Below are 20,446 nucleotides of genomic sequence, written 5' to 3' on the forward strand. Positions count from 1 at the left end.
GTGACCTTAGGTAAGTTCCCCAATTTCTCTGTGCCTCAGCTTCTTCATCTATAAAATGAAGATTATAGTAGAAATTACACTTCAGAGAGTTCAAGATCAAATGAGTTAAACACAGAAAGTGCTTAATCAGAAGAGTGTCCGGGTGCCTGGGTGGCTCAGTTGGTTAAGCATCCAACTCTTGATATCAGCTCAGGTCATGATCTCACGGTTGTGAGATCGAGTCCTGCACTGGGGCTCCATGCTCAGTGAGGAGCCTGCCTGGGATTCTTGCTCCCTCTCCACACCCCCGCTGTGCTTGCATACCATCTCTCACTCTCTCTCTCAAAAAAAAAAAAAAAAAAAAAGAGCACCCAGAAGGTGGGAAGCAGTGAATAAATGTTAGAAACAAATGCACAGCCTATTTGCTTTCATTTCTTGCTGGTATCTGCATGCCAGTTTCTAAAAACCTAACCAGTTTTCATCAGCTATGATCAGGGAAGTAGGTCCCAAGCTTCATTAATTATTATCTAAATACTCAGAGTGAAGGACTAAGGGATAACTCTGAGTAGATGACGAGTGTTGTGTCTCACCTGCCTCTAGTCCCTCTGCCTCAAAGTCCTTTTAGTACTTCTTCCTAACCCTTGTTCATCCTTCAAGATACAAGAACCTCCAGTGGTCTTCCAGTGACCGTCACATCCCAATTTGCATTTCATGTCCCTTTAATATGTTTCACAGCACTTACACAATGTTTTAAAATTTATTTACCCATCCATTCTCAGTGATTCAAAGATGGAAAAGACATGTCTTCCTATCTTTAATCCTCAAAAACTAGTATAACTCTGGCATATAAGACACCTTATAAATGCCTATGGAATGAACATTTGCTAACCAAATAAATAAACTTCAGTGTTCATTAGAAATGTGTTGCTATGTTCTGGACAGTTAAAATAACTGGAATGTTAGTGACTATCACAGTAACCAAAGTATGCTTTTTATAGCTTATTTCATGCCATCTACATCTATCAGTAACCAATGAAACAGAAACTGCCAGTGGTCTTCCCTAGCCTCCAAACCGGCAACAGAATAAGAATATACATTAACCACGATACTACTTTGAGGAATTCTTGACATATATCATAATTCAGATCATTCATCATCCTGGTAACAGTTTTTATATTATGTAAAGTGTCAGAAATTAACACAGAACACCCCATTCCTAATACTAAGGTTCTGATATTTAATAATCATTTGTTCATCTATGTAAAAATCATTTGAGCACCTACTATATGCCAGGCACTATGATAAAAATACAAACTTTTCAAACAATTTTAAATCAGCCTATTCAAGAGAGTTTAGAAATTAAACACGACGAACTAAGTTTTGCATCTTCAAATACCCTTTGTAAAGCTTATCTGAATTCTACCTAAGAGTCCTATTTTGTGTTGCTGTAAATTACCCTGAGGAAAGGGGATGTTAGGAATTGTTTTACCTGTCCTCATGACTTCCAGTACGAACATCCTTCATGGCAGCAAATCCGCAAGGCACTCTAGCATATTTATTTAAATTTTCAATAAGTGTTTTCCCTACTTCAAGGTAGTAAGGATCTCCTGTAGCCTATTAAAAAGGAGAATATATGTATACATATATATAGCTTATATATTACCATACACCCACTCATTTATCAGATATTTATTGAGTACCTACTAGGTGCTTAGGCATTGTATCAGGCACTGGAACACAGGTTACATAGAACTTAGCTCTGAAAATAAGCCATGGATCTGCTTTATGGAATTTCTTAAACACACAACTGGAAAGCTGTCCAACTATATATCTCAACCCTTAGATAAAATTTTTAATGCCCAGAAAGGTGGCCTGATTAAAGAAAGGTAAGAGACATGCTTTAGAAAGCAGCTTTCAAATATAAAACTCTATATAGAAATGTTTATACAAGTATTTTGAAAAGACAAAAAACTTAGATGTCAATTCTTACATCTTTCAGTAACTATTGGACTAGATGAATTAAAACTGTAACATATCCAATCATTATAACATTAAACAAGCAGTCTGAAAACCCAATTACTATTATAAGATAGTGAGATATCCAACACAAAATGGGTGTTAAACAGCAAAAAAAAAGAGGTAAAATAGCTTACTTTGTATAAGAAGTAGGTACTTTCTGCAAATTCTGGTCTTAAAGGATGTTGAGCCCAATGTACCCTGAAATCTGTCGTAAATGCCTGGACAAAACAACATATAAATAGGTACAGTAATGTGAGTTAAAAAATAAACAAGTGACTCCAGAGTATATAATAGCACATGAATTAGACCACAAACAATTTAAAAATAATTAAAATATTGATAACGTTCATCTACAAAATGAAAATTTTCATAGCTTAAAATCCCAATTCATTTTTGGTAAGGTGCTATTTTTACCAATTAAATGTAATTATTTTTGTAAATGATCATTCTGGCTATTAGGAAGCTTAGAGAAAACTATGAAACTCAATAATGCCACTACATGCGCCTTTGTGTTTTCTTTTTCCTTATCTCCATTTTCCCCTCTTAAGTCCCTAGTTCTTATATTTCTATGTTGGCATTTTAGCATACACTTTCTTTTGTAACCTCAAATCCTCTGCAGAGTGAGACAGAGCATTAGTTAAAAACTACACTAGTCTCACTTGAAATTATTCACTAACAGAGCCAACTGGTTAAAAAAAAAGATTAAGGGGCACTTGGATGGCTCCATCAGTTGAGCATCCAACTTTGGCTCAGATCATGATCTCACATTCGTGTGTTCAAGCCCCGCATCAGGCTCTGTGCTGACAGCATAGAGCCTGGAGCCTTTGGATTCTGTGTCTCCCTGTCTCTCTCTGCCCCTCCTCTGCTTACACTCTGTTTCTGTCTCTCAAAAAAGAAAATAAAGTGTTAAAAAAAAAGATTAAAATAAAACTAAAACTTTTTTAGCTTTTTTAAAAGTTATTTTTAAAAGGGGGGAGGCAGAGAAAGAGGGGTAAGAGAATCCCAAGAAGGCTCCATGCTCAGTGCAGAGTCCAATGTGGGGCTCGATCTGAAAACCATGAGATCATGACTTGAGCTGAAATGAAGAGTGGGATGCTTAACCAACTGAGCCACCCCAGCCCCCAAGACCAAAACCTTTGTGGGAACCAAATAAAACTTCATCTGCGGTAAGACATATTTAGTTGAAATGTCAGTTTATTCAGAGTGAATGCAAATTTTCTACAATGCACAGTCCTACTTACTTGAAGGCTAATATAACTATACTTTCTAAAACAAACACTTTAGGAATGTTCAGATATCCCACAGTGTAGGGAGTAGGCAGCAACAGAACAAGGTCACACATGAGTTTGAAAATTTTTAATGAGGGGCGCCTGGGTGGCTTGGTCGGTTAAGCATCCGACTTCGGCTCAGGTCATGATCTCACGGTCCGTGAGTTCAAGCCCCGCGTCGGGCTCTGTGCTGACAGCTCAGAGCCTGGAGCCTGTTTCAGATTCTGTGTCTCCCTCTCTCTCTGCTCCTCCCCTGTTCATGCTCTGTCTCTCTCTGTCTCAAAAGTAAATAGACGTTAAAAAAGAAAAAAAAATTTTTAATGGTACATTTCTGGAAAGCCAAAATGTGTGCTATTAAAATCTTGCCATATCAAGCTAGAAATATTACTAATATATAAAAACAAGGCAGTCTATGTGATCAGCAAGAGTATGTTCAATGTCTATCATTTTCATAAAATAAGCTTTAGAAAATAAAGAGTAAAAAAAAGTCTCTCTAGCTGATGGATATATGTGAAAGTTAGAAATAGACAATGCATATCTAATGGCATGGATTAGAAAGGCTGAAAAATACTAAATTGGGTTTTTGGGTTTTTTTACACAGAAGTCCAGCATTACCTTAAACTTGAGTTCTTTTGGTATATGAGAAGAAGGAAAAACATATATAATAGTTTATAAACCAAAAATAAATGGATATACTATTTAACCGGGAAAAAACAGAAAAAGAGAATAAACCAACCCTGAAGACGACACTTGGTACATTATTAAATTAGTAAGTTACAGTATATATAAATTAGAATTCCAAAGATTATTTGCTTACCTCTGGTAGGAAATTGTGTTTTTTAATCACCTGATACAACATTTCATGAGTTTCAATGGCAGGTCTAATATCCCCCTTTAAGACCTAGAAGTCAACAATAACAACAAAATTACCTAATAAAATAGGAATTGATTTTATCTAGAGTCATTATATACCTAGAAAAATGCACATTAATACATTTTAAAATGTGACTCCATTTTGGTAATTCCATTTTAGAGGTCACAAATGTACTTCGTCATTCTACGTTAATATTAAGAAAGTACAGTGTTTTGTTTTGGGGTTTTTTTACCTGCAAACCTGGAAAAAAGGCGAGCAAAGCATCCATCCAAGTCCGAGCATTGAGCATTGGCTTGTGGATATGCACATCAAGTAGAAGAGGTGGCTGGCTAATGTACCTCATTATGGCATCGTAATGCTAGAAGATCACAATATGTGTTCATGAAAGCAGATGAAAAAAGATGTACTACTCTAAAAACAGCATTTTGTTAAATCACGCTGTGAAGAAAGTAAAGCTGAATTTATATATAAATAAATTTACTTAAGTAATTATGTAAATATTTAAGTTATTCTGTATGGGAATCTTTCTAAAATATATATACTCCCCTGTGTTAATTCTGATACAGAATATTAAAGACTATAGTTAATATAAGATCTTCGGAGGGGAACAGATCTGAACATCCCATCCCTGATGGGATGTCTTTTATGTTCTTAAAAACTCTTTTTCCCCTTCTTTTATCTTCCTCCCTTAGATATTTCTCAGCTTTGACAACAACAGGTTGAGCTGTTAGTCAATGAATGGTAATGAGCCAACAAAAATAATCTGTTCTTGTTCACCTCAAGAAAATCTTGTAGTAATCTAATAAACAATATATGATAGTGTTTTTTAAAGTATTCAATCGATAACTTATTATTGGGTCTCTTATTGGTTTTTCCTAACTTGTATATTATTTAATGACCATTACTGAGTATCCGCTAGATGCTGAGACACGGCTGTAACACTTCATATGCCCTAGCTCATTTAATCCTTCCAATATCTCCATGAATGGTACTACTATTTCCATTTTATGGATAAGGAACAGAGACAAACAGTGTAAAGTTACTTGCCCAAAGTCACAAAACCAGTGGTACAACCAGGATTTAAACTCAGGTAGAGCAACTCCCATACTTCAGTCACTACACTGTATTGTCTCACAGTAATGTGGGTGAATTGATGGGTGAACAAACAAATTATAAATAATTTCAAAAAAACCCATAGTGATACAGCTGATGAGTTTGCTGTACTGATTTCATTTTGCTTCAATTACAAAGGCAATCCAATCAGGTTTAGTAATCCTTACCCTTCTCTCTTAAAACTATGCCTATAATTCTGACCCAGACTTAAGACTTACAGACCTGCTTTTGAAATGAACACTCACTAGTTTCTCCTAGGTATCCAAAGCCCTGTATGCTTGATGTGATCAAGGAGTAGGTCAAACTTCCAAGTTTTCACAAAGAATTGGAATCCACAGGAAAAAAATAACTAGTAATTTATTCCAACAAATTCTCTTCATGCGTAGAATATTAGGTAAAACTCAAATCTACCCATTACTTACTGGCAGATCTTAAAAACTTCTGATAAGAGATGAAAATGAAAACTTTTGTAATGAAAATGAAATTGAAATTAGTTTACAATGAAAAACTTTGTAAACTAATTTTTGGAATTTATATAGTTTTGTCCTATCCCTGCCCAACATCATCAGGGAATACTGACAAACACACACACACACACACAAACACACACACACACACGTTTAAAAACAAATTATTTCTCAGATTGCCACTCAGATAATTGAGCTTCTATCAAAATCTGGCAAATAAAATTGGCTCTAAAATTAATATAAAATTGGATCAACTTACTGTATTAAATCTTTCCAGAAAACTGTCATCTCCAAGTAAGACATAGGCTTTCAACAGATATTCATAATATGAATCAATCCCTGCTCCAACTCCACTATCTATGGAAAAAATACACATAAACACAATTCTTTATTTAAAAAGTCTTAAAAACTCTTTACAGAGTACAAGTGAGGATATTAGTACACTAAGAATGAAACACTGGTCTAACCATGAAATTGTGTTTACAGTAAAAATTCAACATTTACAGAAATATTAACCCTACTATTTGAATAACCGACAATTCCTTGCTGATGTTTGTATGTTTACAAAAAAAAAAAAAAAAGACTCTTACTTTGCAAAACTGGTTACATAAACCTTATTTAAAAGCAGGAGAGGTGCCTGGGTGGCTCAGCAGGTTAAGTGTCCGACTTCGGCTCAGGTCATGATCTCACACTTCATGAGTTCAAGCCCCATGTTGAGCTCTGTGTGACAGCTCAGAGCCTGGAGCCTGCTTCAGATTTTCTGTCTCTCTCTCTGCCCCATCCCTGCTCACACTCTGTCTCTCTCTGTCTCTCAAAAATGAATAGAAACGTTAAAAAAACTAAAAAAAAAAAAAAAAAAAAAAAAAGCAGGAGATACTAGTTTTAAGAAGTTTTTCAAAGCTCATTTTCTTAGTGAGGAACTCCAAAGAGGAAATACTAGAGAAGACCACTGTGCAATTTTTTTTTAAAAAAATTATACCCTTAATCAGTAAGACATCAATCTGTAGAGTTAGAGTAGATATGAAATCAAGACTGCAGCTGTTTAGAGGTATCAATTCTTTTTTCCCCCCCTTTTTAAGATTTTAAAGTAATCTCTACACCCAACATGGGGCTGGAACCTACAACCCCGAGATCAAGAGTTGCATGCTCTAGTAAGCCAGACAGGCACCCCACTAGAGGTGACAATTCTAATTGCTGCACCTAGTGTGACTAGTGGCCTCTTCCTCCAAGATCATCATTAAAATGGACCAAATAAAGAAAATAAAAACCTGTAAGAAACCTCGCGGCAGGAGCAGGGAAGGTGGGGGAGAGGGTGGCCTTGGCCAGGAACAGAAGGCGGCCAGACATGGCTAAGAAAGTCAATCAGGTGGGAAACTGCTAGAGCTTTGCAGATGCTTCTGTCCCACCACTGTCATAAGACACAATGTCTCCTCCTATCCTTGCTACAACTCAGTCTATGTTCCAGGTATCCTCAGGGTAAAATCTGGGCATCATAGAAGCCCTGCATAAGGAACTGAACAAAAGAGTGGCAGACTAATTTTAGACATTCTTTCCCCTACTTTTCCCCACAACTGAGGCTAGTGAATTACAATCTAAATTATAATTACAATCTTACAAATCCCTATACCCAGGGAACACTCAACGTCAATTGAATCAGAATCTCTAGGAATCTAAGCATCAGTGTTTTTAAAAAAAATTTCTTAGAATTCATCCCTAAGATCACTGAGGATGACAGGGATTGGAATCTGATCTTTCCACAGAGTAGGTGACAAAGAACATGAACTTGTAGGCCAAAAACATTTAAGAAGCATGACTTTCTAAAAATAAAAAGAATGTACTAGAATAAGAACTTATCAGAACAAGAAATAGAACAGGAACACCCATTTTAAATTATTTAATTTTAAAATTAGCCAAATAGGGGCACCTGGGTGGCACATTCAGTTATGCGTCCAACTCTTGATCTGCTTGGGTCGTGATCTCACAGTTTGTGAGTTCAAGGCCCGCATGGGGCTCTGCACTGATGGTGTGGAGCCTGTTTGGGATTCTATCTCTCCTTCTCTCTGCTTCTTCCCTGCTTGTGCTCTCTTTCTCTCAAAATAAATAAATAAACTTTAAAATTTTTTTAAAAATTTAGCCTAACAAACATACTAAAGAGATAGGAAAGATATTAGCAGTAAAAAATAAGGAAAAAAAAATTTTTAAGTAAGTTCTCCACCCAACTTGGAGCTTGAACTCACAACCCTGAGATCAAGAGTCACATGCTGTATTGACTGAAATCAGCCAGGTGCCCCAACAAGAAAAAAATCTTTAATCGGGCAGAAACATATGGAATAAAAATACACAGTTAAAGTAACATAATAGATGGGATATACAGCAGAAAAGATGCAGCTGAGGAACAGATGAGCCAACTGAAGACTAGAAGCAATCTTCCAGAAGAAAGAAAAGGCGGGGGGGGAAATATATATATATATACACAAATATATATACATATATATATATATATATATACAAAGGCTAAGACATACAGAGGATAGAAATAGAAGTGATTAAGATAATAGGAATTGCAAAAAGACAAATAAAAATGAAAAGAACATCTAAAAATAAGATGAAAAAAATAAAAAATAAGACCAGTTTTCAGCAATTAAAAACATAAAAGATTTTAGGGGTGCCTGGGTGGCTCAGTTGGCTAAGCGTATGACTCTTGATTTTGGCTTAGGTCATGATTTCACGGTTGTGGGATTGAGCCCCATGCCAAACTCTGTGCTGACAGTGGGTAGCCTGCTTGGGATTCTCTCTCTGCCCCTCTCCCAAATAAATAGACTTAAAAAAAAAAAAAAACAAAGATTTTAAGTAGAAAGGACCCATAGAATACCAAAAGGAGAGCTAAAGAATATGTTACATCTAAAACTATAGTGAAATTTTCAGAAAATTTTCTTTACATTCAATATTTTATTGTTTTTTAATTTTTAATGTTTATTTTTGAGAGAGAGAGAGAGAACACAAGTGGGGGAGGGGCAGAGAGAGGGAGACACAGAATCTAAAGCAGGTTCCAGGCTCTGAGCTGTCAGCACAGAGCCCAACACAGGGATCCAACCCACGAACTGTGAGATCATGACCTGAGCCAAAGTCGGACGCTTAACAGACTGAGCCACCCAGGCACCCCTCTTTGCATTCAATATTCTTAATCTTCGAGAAAGAAAGAGTAGATCACACACACAAGGGCATAAAAATCAGAATAATATCAGATTTTTTAGCAGGATGTAAGAAGACAATAGAGTTGTATTTTTAAAGACTTGAAGGAAAAGAACTTAAACAGAAAATTATATACAGCCAAACCTTCACTCAAATACGAAAGCATAATAAAATGACTGTCAGGCATTAAAGGTCTCAGTAGCTATTAAAGCTAGTGAAAGCAGGAATAATTACTTAAATAAGAAGAGAGGCAAATCTAACAGATGTTGTGAGCAATATACAAAGTACAAGTGAGCAAATACCTTGACGGTCTGTTACCTTTAAAGGAAAAGGAGGGTAGCACTAAGACCAAAAGAAAAAAGAACACATTCAGAGTGAATAAGAACCAACTACGTAATATCAATATAATGGGAAATGGGGGGTGGGGTGAGTGGAGACAGAGACAGGAGAACATGCTAAAGTCCATGTCTTACTAGAAGGTAAATATAAGTTTCATTTAATAACAAAAAGATAAAGAGAAAACACACTGATTAAAGTGGAACACATTGAAATTACAATTAAGATAGTATAAGCCCAAATATATTAAAAATAGAAGTAAATGTGAATGGACTGAAATCACCAATTAAAAGATAAGACAAATTGGCTTTTACAAACCTATACATTTTATAAGAGTTAAAGCATGAGCACCTGCAAAGACTCAAAGTAAAAGGATAGAAAAAACACTCATCAGGCAATTAAACAATATAAAGCTGATGGAGCTGTACTGCTATCAGATTAAACAGAGTAAAAGACAAAAAGCATTATTAGAGATGATCACTGCATAATGATGGAAGGTTCAACCAAGAAGAGAGCAATTTTAAATGTATGCACCCAATAAAATAGACCAGTGAACCAATAGAACTATAGGCAGATATTAGTCCATTATCTTTGTCAGAAACGTTATCCACCTTTCTTAATTCTTGAGAGTTCAAGCAAACAAAATCAGCAAAGATCTGAACAAATTAAGCAAACTGATATATATAGATATCTACATACAACAATTAGAAAATACACACTTTTTTAAGCAAAATGTTCACAAAAACTGGCTATGTTCCCGGCCAAAAAGAAAATGTCAATAAATTTCAAAGGATAGTTATCACATAGATCGTAAGTATCACATAGGTATCAACACTATTTTTTTTTTTTATAAAGTGAGGTTTTTTTTAAGTTTATTTATTTTGAGAGAGAGAGAAACCCAAGCAAGCTCCACACTCTCAGAGCAGCACCCAACTCTGGGCTCAATCCCACAAACCGCGAGATCATGACCTGAGCCGAAATCAAGAGTTGGATGCTTAACCAACTGAGCCACCCAGGTGCCCCTCAATAATATTTTTTAAAAGCACAACTGAGTAGAAAATGGACAAAATACAAAAACATCAATATTAAAAAAAAAAAAAAAAGGGAAACCTATATGACCACTAAATACGAAGAGGTGTTAAACATCATCAATGGTCAAAGAAATACAAATGAAACCACAATGGGAAATCATTTTATACCCATTTTATTGCAAAATCGTTTTTGAGTCTGACAATACTCAATGGAGAGGATGTTAATTCGTGGGATCTCTTATATGTTGCTGATGGAAGTATAAAGTGGTGAAATGACTTTGGAAAATGATGTTGAAAACAATTTTGACATTATCTCCTAAAGCTGAACCTTAATTTATCCTATGATCTAAAACTTCCACTCCTACATATATAGCCAAGAAAAACTCTTAAACATGTACAACAGGAGAAACATAAAAAATATTCACAGCACTATTATTCACAACAGTAAAATCCTGGAAACTATCTAAATACTTAGACTGTGGTTCATTCATCCAATAAAATATTAGACAGCAGTCAAAATAAAATGAAATATGCCTTCATGTAATAATATGCATGAATCTTAGCAAAATCATATTAAGTGAAAGAGTCTCAAAAGTATACAGGACATAGGATTTTATAAAGTTTAAAACAAAGAAATGTACTTTTTAAGAATACATACAGATGCAACATAACTTTATTAAAAGCAAATCATCAGTCATAAGAATGATGACTATTTCAGTTAGAGAAGGCAGAGATGTGGGATTGCACAGGTAGAGAGAGTCAAGGACCATACGCAGAAGTGCATGTTGTCAAGTAATGGATGACCCATTTGTAGGTCCTTACTACATTCTTAAAAATGACTAAGCAAAATGGGCCATGCATGGACCAATGATGAGTGTGTCATAAACCAAAAATTATGATTGAAAATTAATTCTGATGAATTTGCACTTCAGTTCCAAGCAGATTACACTGTTTTCTTTTTTTGTTTTGTTTTTAAATAGGCTCCATGCCCAATGTGGGGCTCCAAGTAAGTTTAAAAAAAGAAACTGCAGAATTCTGAAGCCAGAATTCAGGTTAGTTTCAGGAACCCTACAGACAAAATTTGGAAAAATCTTCTATAATACTAAATAGATAATAAGTAAGATAATCTCCTTAGGAATATTCTAGTATATTTCCATTCATCTATGTTTTATAGGAGTGTCTTATAAAGATTCATTCATATTCTTTATATAACACTATATTTGGTTTGTTCAAATAACACTTGTCTCACGAATCCAATTCATTTTAATAAGGGCTGGTGATAACATTAAATACAGATTTCCACTTAATGTGAGATGGCTGAGGTATTCTGATCCTCTAGTTCTCAAAGGAATAGTTCTAGTGTTTCATCTATACCCTATATCTATAATGCTATACCCAATAAAATATGAAACAAAACAGTAAGCCCATCTAGAGTAAGTGTGCTATTATTTGACACCAAAGAAGAAAATCAAGTTAAATTAGTTAAAATTCTAGAAAATCTGGTGAAAAACTATGCTTTATACTGTCCCAAAGATTATTTTAACAAATGAAAATCCTTTATTTCCCAACCATTCTCAGGATATGAAGGCTTAAGAAGCCCGACTTACATACCTTTTCTTACCCAATCTCCAGTATGAATATTTATAGTCACGCCTACTAAATTACTACTTCGCTGTCTTTTTTCCCAGAGAAAATCAAGAGCTTTTCTTGCGTATTCCTATAATTAAAAAAAAGAAAAGCATACCTGAAGAACTATATGTCTCTGGAAAACAGGAGACAAAGAAACAAAAATCAAAGGCTCACAGCATATTTTAAGAATTAAGTAAAATTCCTAAGATAAGATTTATTATATGAAACTTCCTTACAAGTAAAATCTTGGCTTTTTTTCTTTCAGCCAATCAAGTCTAGTTAAAAAGAACAGGTCTAAAAATGCTATTTAGTGGCAGTGATCTCACTTTGAGACCATCATGTTCATCTACTCTGATAGTGCAAGTTCACATTCACACATGTATTATTAAATTATATTACTTGCTGCCATAATTAAATGTACTTGCTAAAATAATGCCTATCATTTAAATACAAAGTGAAGATCTCCTTAGATAGTCTTATTTAGAGAATTAGAAGAGAATTTCAAAGTTCGTATGTCATCTTTGAAACACAAACAGGCATTTCAAGAGCCCACTTCTTAAATAGCATAAAACTTTGTTACTGAAGACTAAATATATTAACTAGTATTCATTTGGCAATACCAAATTTATAACCTTATGATACCATTTTTTTCCATTTATTTTTACCCATTGGACACTAAATTAAAATAATTTCTGATCAAATTCTTGGCTTTGGATGAAAAAATGTTATAAAAGATAAAAGCAAAGGACATTACAGGAGAGTTAAAATTAATTTCAGAGCATGACTCTATTTAGCTTTGGAGAAGTACTTCTACAAAAGAAAAAAAATCGTTAAACCAATTTGCCACTTTGTAGATCTAAGAGGAGTGTAAAATAGTCTTAACTCTTGATTCAACTTATTTGTGCTGATTTTTTAGAACAAAGCAGATTATGGCTTTAATTAAACACTAGAACTTCAGGGCAGAAGTTTCATAAAGATTATATTTCCTTATTCCTATCTTACAGCTAAGAAAACAGGCCCAATGAAATCAAAGATTTATCCAAAGTTTAAACCTGAATTACAGGACAACTAATATGAGAATTCTTATCTCTTTATTAGATCAACACCAACAAACTTTTTCTGATAAGGGCCAAATACTAAATATTTTAGGCATTACGGGTTATACAGTCACTGTCACAATTACTCACCTCTATCACTGTAGCACAAATGGAGTCATAGACAAAAATAAATAAATAAGCATGGCTGTGTTTCAATAAAACTTTATTCACAAAAACAGGCAGTGGCTGGATTTGGCCCTGACTATTGTTTGCCAACCCTATATTAGATCAATGCTCTGTCAACTGCATCAGGTTGCTTCTCTTACAATAAATTAATGTATAATCATAAGTTAAAAAGATCATAATTTTCAAGAGACTTACTCATAAATACAAAATCGACTAGTGGAAAGAGTATGGACTTTGTATTTAGAAAGACATGGATTCTAATTCCAATTCCACTCATTCACCTATTTGCTGTGCATCTTATCCTCTTTAAGTCTCACTTGCCCATCCTATACATGCATCAGTATCTCAGAGTTTGTAGTTTGAATTAAGACAGTATGCAAAAATGACTATACTTTTCAATGAAAGGAAAATATGTCAGCAAAATACAAAATAAACACTAAACCAAACATACACATACACACAAAGACCACTTGACTTATTTTAATTACACTCAGATCCAATGTCTTTAAGTATTCCCTATTTCGGCTTGTTCTGTGTGCCATCTGCTGAATTTTTAAAAATTTTCCTAAATCATATGTTTGAAAAAGAGGGTATTTTGCGATACTATTGCACTATAGTGACATGCTTAAACATACAGATAAAATTAAAGGTGTGAGACACAGCTAGTCCACAACATATTACTTAGGGAATATTAAGTCTTTTAGATAAGAAATAACATTAACCTTGGAGTAAAAAACTTACAGCTATGACTCTGTCAAGACAAGAGTAAAAAGTTCACTGTGTTTCAGTGAAGCTTTCAGAAATGCAATAGACCATCTAGAAGTAGAATAAACAAAAAGACAGTTTTTCATATAAGACATTTGTGATATCAAATTCATAGAATATAGCTAAAAGTCTTCTAAGAATAGAGCTAAAAATTTACAGAAATGCAAAGTTGTATTTAACATACAGCTACCTCACAATGACTTCTGGGGTTTTGACAAAAACCATGTGATGGAATCCAGACAAAAGTTCCCTAAACTAACAGTACTCCTCCAATTGATAATCCTCATACTTGACCAATGAAAAAAAGATATAAAGTTAGTTATGTCCAAAACCCAAGAAATCAAAGACTATGAAAAGCAAACCTCAAATATTGTTGCTCCTGTGAATCGACTTAAAGCAGCAAACTCAAGGATCAAGGTACCTGCACAAGCTGTACAGGTATCTGTCTCAGTTCCTGTCCGAGCTTCTGGTTTTCTGATACCAAACTTTAAATTAATCTAAATAAAATCAGAAGATTATCATTAGCAACTGTCAAGAGATAATGGCTTCTGGATAAGAGATTATTTTTCAATCAAGATTTTTCATCAAATCATGGAAATAATTAATAAAATACCTAAACACTGTAATTTAATCTGATGATCTTTGTGACTTTCCAATTTAACATCTAGTGAAGTATATACTACCATACATATATCCATGGGGTAAGTTTTCATTTATGTCCTTCCTCAGTGAGACCAAAATTAAGTACCCATTTAAGAATTACATAGAGAAAATACCTTCCAAAACAATTTTATTCTCTGGACAGTTTAAGCCAGTTAGTACAAGAATAGGATATTAGACTAGCCCTAAGAGAAATTCAGTTTAATTGAGAATTTGTGAAAAACCAGTACTATATTAGCCCTCCACAGTGAAAAAACTGATTAGGTATGGGGTGTATTTAAAAGATTAAAATTTTGTTTAAAGGCTTTAAAAGTTCTGAAACACAGTGTATAGCCTTGCTGATGGGCTATCAAACAACACAAAAAATTTTTTCCAAAGGAGGTTTTTTTTTTTTTTTATAATTCAAAGACAACCACATCATACTACGTGATAAAACTGGGTGAACCAGAACCAAACTGACTAGACTGATCATGGTCTTCCACAGTCCAAATAAATAACAAAAGAGCAAGCATATGCCAAGATCTAGCGTAACAACAAAAACAAAACAAATAAAAATCATGTTTCTAGATCACTTACTATTCAGACTCGTAAGGAGAAGTTCAAATAAATTTGTATTTCGACTTAGCTGCAGAAATCAATTGCTGGGTATGCCTATTACCTTAACAGTATCCAATCAACACTCTAGGAATACCTATGCATGAAGACAGGGATAATACCCACTCACCACCAATAAACAAATAACAAGAGTGAAACATAGGTCAGACACAGAGCAGATTGCTATGTTGGCCATTTACCTCACTTTGCAGAATGCCACTTAAGGCAAAATTTACCCATGTTTCATGTGCTATTAGCCTAGCAGCATCTCTCTATCTCCACTCAAATTCATAATTATCTCTATCATTTGTAATTCTGAAAGAATAAATGACTTTAGGTAGTTCTGAACCAAGAACCAGAATGGGAACCATCCCTTGTCCTTTCCATGTTACCTATATCTCTACCTACAGAATTAAAATTGAGAATAAACTTTAAAATTAATTTACATTAATTATGCTAAAGTAAAGTATAATAATTTTTATAAATATTTGCAGTAAGAGTCAACAGTGAAAATTATTTTCTGGTTAGTTCTACTAATTATTACAATCAACTGACCAATAGTTATCTACTACATGCTAGGTATTACGTTAAGACATAAAGTAACTGAAAAGATCCTTGTCCTCAGGGAGCTTAAAATCCAGACAGAGCAAATAAGACAGACATATAAATGGAGATGGTAACTAATAATGGAAAGTCACAAGTAAGTGCCAAACAAATGGAACTGACAACAAATGCTAAGATCTAAAAATCAGAAGAAATATCATTGATGTATAATAAAATACCACATAATTGGGGGTAGCTAAGGGCTAACAATGGCGAAGTCCAGAGTAGTAGTCATGGCAAAGCAAACACAACAGGGGAAACATTTATATACCACTTTTAGTATCTTTTCTCTTAACAAAAAAGGAGATATTTTGAATCACTGAAGTTCTGTACATTAAAAATATTTAAGATGTTTGTATACTGAATTATAATCTTTATTTATTGTTCCAAGATGATCTCTACAAAATGCTATAAAAGGACTATTTCTTAATACAGCGATTTATAGTATCATATCATTTCAATCTCGTATGTTGAAGGTGAGTGTTACTAAACAACTTTCAAATGCAAAATCTCCAGGGGGCACTACTATTTCTACAAGACAAGAAAGAAGCGTTGAGTGCCTTTTTTGCTAATGGAAATCCTACTGCTGGCTTTTGCTCTAGAGGCTAGATAAGCTCTGCTCCTGACTAGATCTCAAAAGATGGGTGTAGAGAGGGCACTGGTAGTAGCATCCATTTAGTCATGAAGAAGTCAGAAGCAAGGAGCTTACTGCCCCTTATTTGAAAGTCTTAAGACAAAAAGGGATAAATGTATAATAAAGGTTTTATACTTAGAAGGAATTTGGAAACTGGTTCCTCCTGATCCTGTGTTCCTGAGAGTCACAAAGTAGTTCTTAAAATGAAATTTTTTTATTAAAAAGTAGAATTTTAAATTACCTACATTAAATTCATCTATATTATATATTTACTACACCCATTAAACCCCTAAAATATGTACTGAATCATAATGGAATTCTTACTAACCCTGTACTTCATGGATAGAATCATCTACCTGATCTTAGAAATGAGGTCTTAAATGAAAAACTGGCAAAGTACTTTTAATTACGTTGGAGGAAATGGCATCATATACCGTGGACTACCTCCAGGGTTTATACGCAGGTGGAATAAATGACCATTAACTATTATAGCATTTCTGTCCAGCAAATTTTGGAGTCAAAACCATTAATGCCAAACTATCAATTATGCATGCATATCTAAGAGAGACTGTACAAATTTTCGTGAGCAAAAGCAGTATTTAACAAGTGTGAATTAAGGAAGGATGGGAAGATACTTATTTTCTGTCTGCAGTCTACTTCTAAAAAGCAGTATCAAAAACTTTGATACTTCAGAGTATAAGAAAATAACACATTCTCTTTATTTTACTATAATACTCTTAGCTACTGTTTTATATTTTACTTTTTTTAAATGTTTATTTATTTTTGAGAGAGAGTGCAAGTGTGCGAGTTGGGGAGGGGCAGATAGAGAGAGGAAGACAGATCCAAAGCTGGCTCTGTGCTGAGAGCAGACAGCCCGACGCGGGGCTTAAACTCACGAACCAAACCGTGAGATCACGACTTGAGCCAAAGTCGGTTGCTTAACTGACTGAGCCCCCCAGGCCCCCCAGTAGCTACTATTTTAATTCCTTGACTGTTTCTCCTGTTACGGCAAAAGTGAAGACATGCTAGATTCCCCATAATTCAGCACCTCCACTTATAACAAAAACTAAAAATGTTTACTAAAAGTAAATCCAATTAAATAAACATCTAGCTTATTCAAAATAACTTTGTTTTTAATTTTAATATGCCAAGAAAATAAAAAAATCAACAAATAAGTTTAACCATACTAGAAAGCAAAGAAATTCACATTAAAACAAGACTCCATTTTTTCTCACTAAATTAGCAAAGAATAATTCATATTTTTGGCAACAGGACAATGACACATATACTTTTATAAAACACAGAGTAACTATAAAAGTAGAACCCTTCTGGAGAACAACTAGGCAGTAAGTACCCAAAGCCTGAAAAAGCATTCCCTACTTCTGTGACTATTTCCTCTTCTAGTAATTTATCCTATGGAAGAAATAAGTAAAATGATCTGTATAAAGACGTTCACAGAACAGCCATTCAAAATATCAAAAACTAGAAATTTAAATAAGAGATTGAATAACTAGTCTGTTTTACTTAAAAAAAAAAAAAGTGTTGGTCACAGTCCACTAAATTGGTGGGTAAAGGAATATATTGTAACCTCCAGTTTGAAAAGCACTGCTCTAGATCATGGTCAGAGGTTTCTTGATGGTGAAAGTTAGTCTTACTTGATTTGTATTGGGAGAAAAGTTACTCCAGGTAATAGAGATGGTAGGCCTAAAGGCATGGAAATGTAAAAACAAAAACACATACTTTAGGTGTTTGGGGGGACACTAATAGATTCTTCTGTTGAAATGGAACACTCATTACATTGGGTATGAGGTCCTGAGAGAACGTCAGAAAGAAAGCCTACTGCCAAACCATAATGAATTCTGTAAGTTAAAAGATACTCTGTACAATAGGGAGTCAGTAAAACTTCTGAGGGTAGTTTGATAAAAGTTATGTTTTAGTAAGATTAATTTTTAAGCCTCTAAATAATAAACCAGAGAGAAAAGAGTAAGATTGGAATTTATAACAGTATAGGAACAAAATTATACTGGCTTCAACTAGCATAGCAGCAATAAGGAAAGAAAAAACTAACAGAGCTTGGTAATGGCTGAGGGATCTAACTTGGACAAGAGGGAGAGAGCAATAGTGTTAATAAAGAAATAAATCAGGAGAGAGAGAGAGTTCTTTCCATATTCAATGGCTTCTTTCCCTTTGCTTTAAATATAAAATTTTCTGGGGCGCCTGGGTGGCTCAGTCGGTTGAGCGTCTGACATCGGCTCAGGTCATGATCTCGCAGTTCGTGAGTTCAAGCCCCGTGTCGGGCTCTGTGCTGACAGCTCAGAGCCTAGAACCTGCTTCAGATTCTGTGTCCCCCTCCTTCTGCCCCTTCCCTGCTCATGCTCTGTTTCTCTCTGTCTCTCAAAACTGAATAAACGTAAAAAAAAAAAAAAAAATTAAAATAAATAATAAATAAATATAAAATCTTCTTGGGGGAAAAAACACAAAACTCCCTCAAGTGACTCTGCTGCCACCTCTCTTCAACTACCAACACGGACACCTAAAAATGAATGGTCCTATATTTTCACCTACTTTGAACCCATCCTTCCCTTTTATTCTCCCATATTACATCCTTTAAGGCTCTGTTTGCATCTAATTCTGTTGGTTTCTAAAATACCTCCTTTCAAAGCTCTAAGATTTCAGAATACCATAGCTACTGTGTGGTTCTCTTCCTAACAAGTCTCTGAACATGCTCTACTCCCTCCTCATTCCCCTCCGTCCTGTGTTCTCTTTATATCCTCTCCTCTGGAGAATCAATACCCATGCTTACTGATGCACCTGTGTTTTCTCCCCAAGTAACTCCAAACCCAAATTCTAGTCTGGCATCTGTTTCTCCCTCCTGCAGCATAATCTATCTAATCTGTTACACAGTGGCACATAAAAGGCTTAAACTGATCAAAATTCTCATACCACTCAAACACAAATTAACTGGAATGTCAATATAAATGTATCATATAGTAATGAAGCATTTTACTCCAGCCTCAAGCAAATGAAGAACAATGGCTCCAATCACAAAAATTCGTTTTTTTAAGACAGCAAAGGAAGGATATAAAGACTGCCATATTTTTCAGAATTACTTACTCTTGGATAAGGAAGGCCACTGGTAGTATTGAAAGCTGGTAAAAGTTTGTAACCCAATTGCTTTGCCATTTGGAGAAGTTCATCATTGTACCACTGCATGTACTCGCCTTTTTCTTTCAGCATGATTGCCAAGGAGTGTCCGCCCAACAGACCCCTATGATCACAGAAATGAAACATTATCCATGTTTACAGATACTTTACGTTACCACCTAAAAAGATGTGGTATCTAGTTATCAACAGTTTAGCACACATAAGGAAATTACATAGGAGAACTTGGGGTTTTTTTGTTGTTTGTTTTGTTTTGTTTTTTACCTAACTCTGGCTACTCATTTGATGGCAAACCACAGCCAGTTCAAAAAAATTTTAGATGTTCTATCTGCTGTAAAGTGTTTGGCATTCTCTAATACCTTAACATTTCTTATAATAAAGAATATCCGAAAAAAAAAAGAATATTCTAGAAATAATTTATTTTAACAAGTTTAACATTTGATTCTAACAAATTTTAAATTTAACTTAATTATATCATGAAATCTGTAATTCTTACAGTATAACATTAAAAAACCTCCCCACTCTGTATTAAATGTAATAGATTAATAAACTCTGTGAAATATTTCCTAAATTGAAGACTCACTTTATCTGACAAAAGGAAACATGTTACAATAGCATAAAAGTAACCATTAAATATAAAAATTTAATAACATTGAAACTTGAATTAATAAATCCTATAATTCAGTATTTTTAAATGTTCTAAGAACATCTCAAGTTGTTTAGTCGAAAGGTAATATACATTTAATTTCATTTGGCTTGAAGAGGTATTGGTTAAAGATAGCAAACTATGTAAACTAGCAAAAAACATGAGATATAGCTGATATGCAAATGTTCAACCTCTAGTCCTTTTTTTAACAACATACAGGGATTACCTTTGAGTCTACAACTATTTCCAAA

At 34.4% G+C, this 20,446-nt stretch overlaps 1 protein-coding gene across 11 annotated transcripts in view; it reads right to left on the reverse strand.

The window, feature by feature from the left end:
* The window catches only part of EDEM3 (ER degradation enhancing alpha-mannosidase like protein 3), a 102,491-nt gene that overhangs the window by 57,044 nt on the left and 25,001 nt on the right, over positions 1-20,446 (reverse strand). For all 11 annotated transcript variants that reach the window (XR_008293221.1, XM_027074363.2, XM_015073318.3 and 8 more), the window contains 8 exons: positions 19,502-19,655; positions 14,259-14,393; positions 11,891-11,996; positions 5,980-6,077; positions 4,373-4,498; positions 4,084-4,167; positions 2,133-2,216; positions 1,469-1,593 (listed from right to left, as the gene is read on the reverse strand). Coding sequence is in view for 10 of the 11 variants with exons in the window: in XM_027074363.2 (XP_026930164.1) it covers positions 1,469-1,593; positions 2,133-2,216; positions 4,084-4,167; positions 4,373-4,498; positions 5,980-6,077; positions 11,891-11,996; positions 14,259-14,393; positions 19,502-19,655 (912 nt within the window). In the remaining variant the exon portion in view is untranslated. The remainder of the gene's footprint in view (positions 1-1,468; positions 1,594-2,132; positions 2,217-4,083; positions 4,168-4,372; positions 4,499-5,979; positions 6,078-11,890; positions 11,997-14,258; positions 14,394-19,501; positions 19,656-20,446) is intronic.

The sequence above is a fragment of the Acinonyx jubatus genome, chromosome E4, assembly GCF_027475565.1.
Source record: "Acinonyx jubatus isolate Ajub_Pintada_27869175 chromosome E4, VMU_Ajub_asm_v1.0, whole genome shotgun sequence".
In the NCBI taxonomy this organism is placed as follows: Eukaryota; Metazoa; Chordata; class Mammalia; order Carnivora; family Felidae; genus Acinonyx; species Acinonyx jubatus.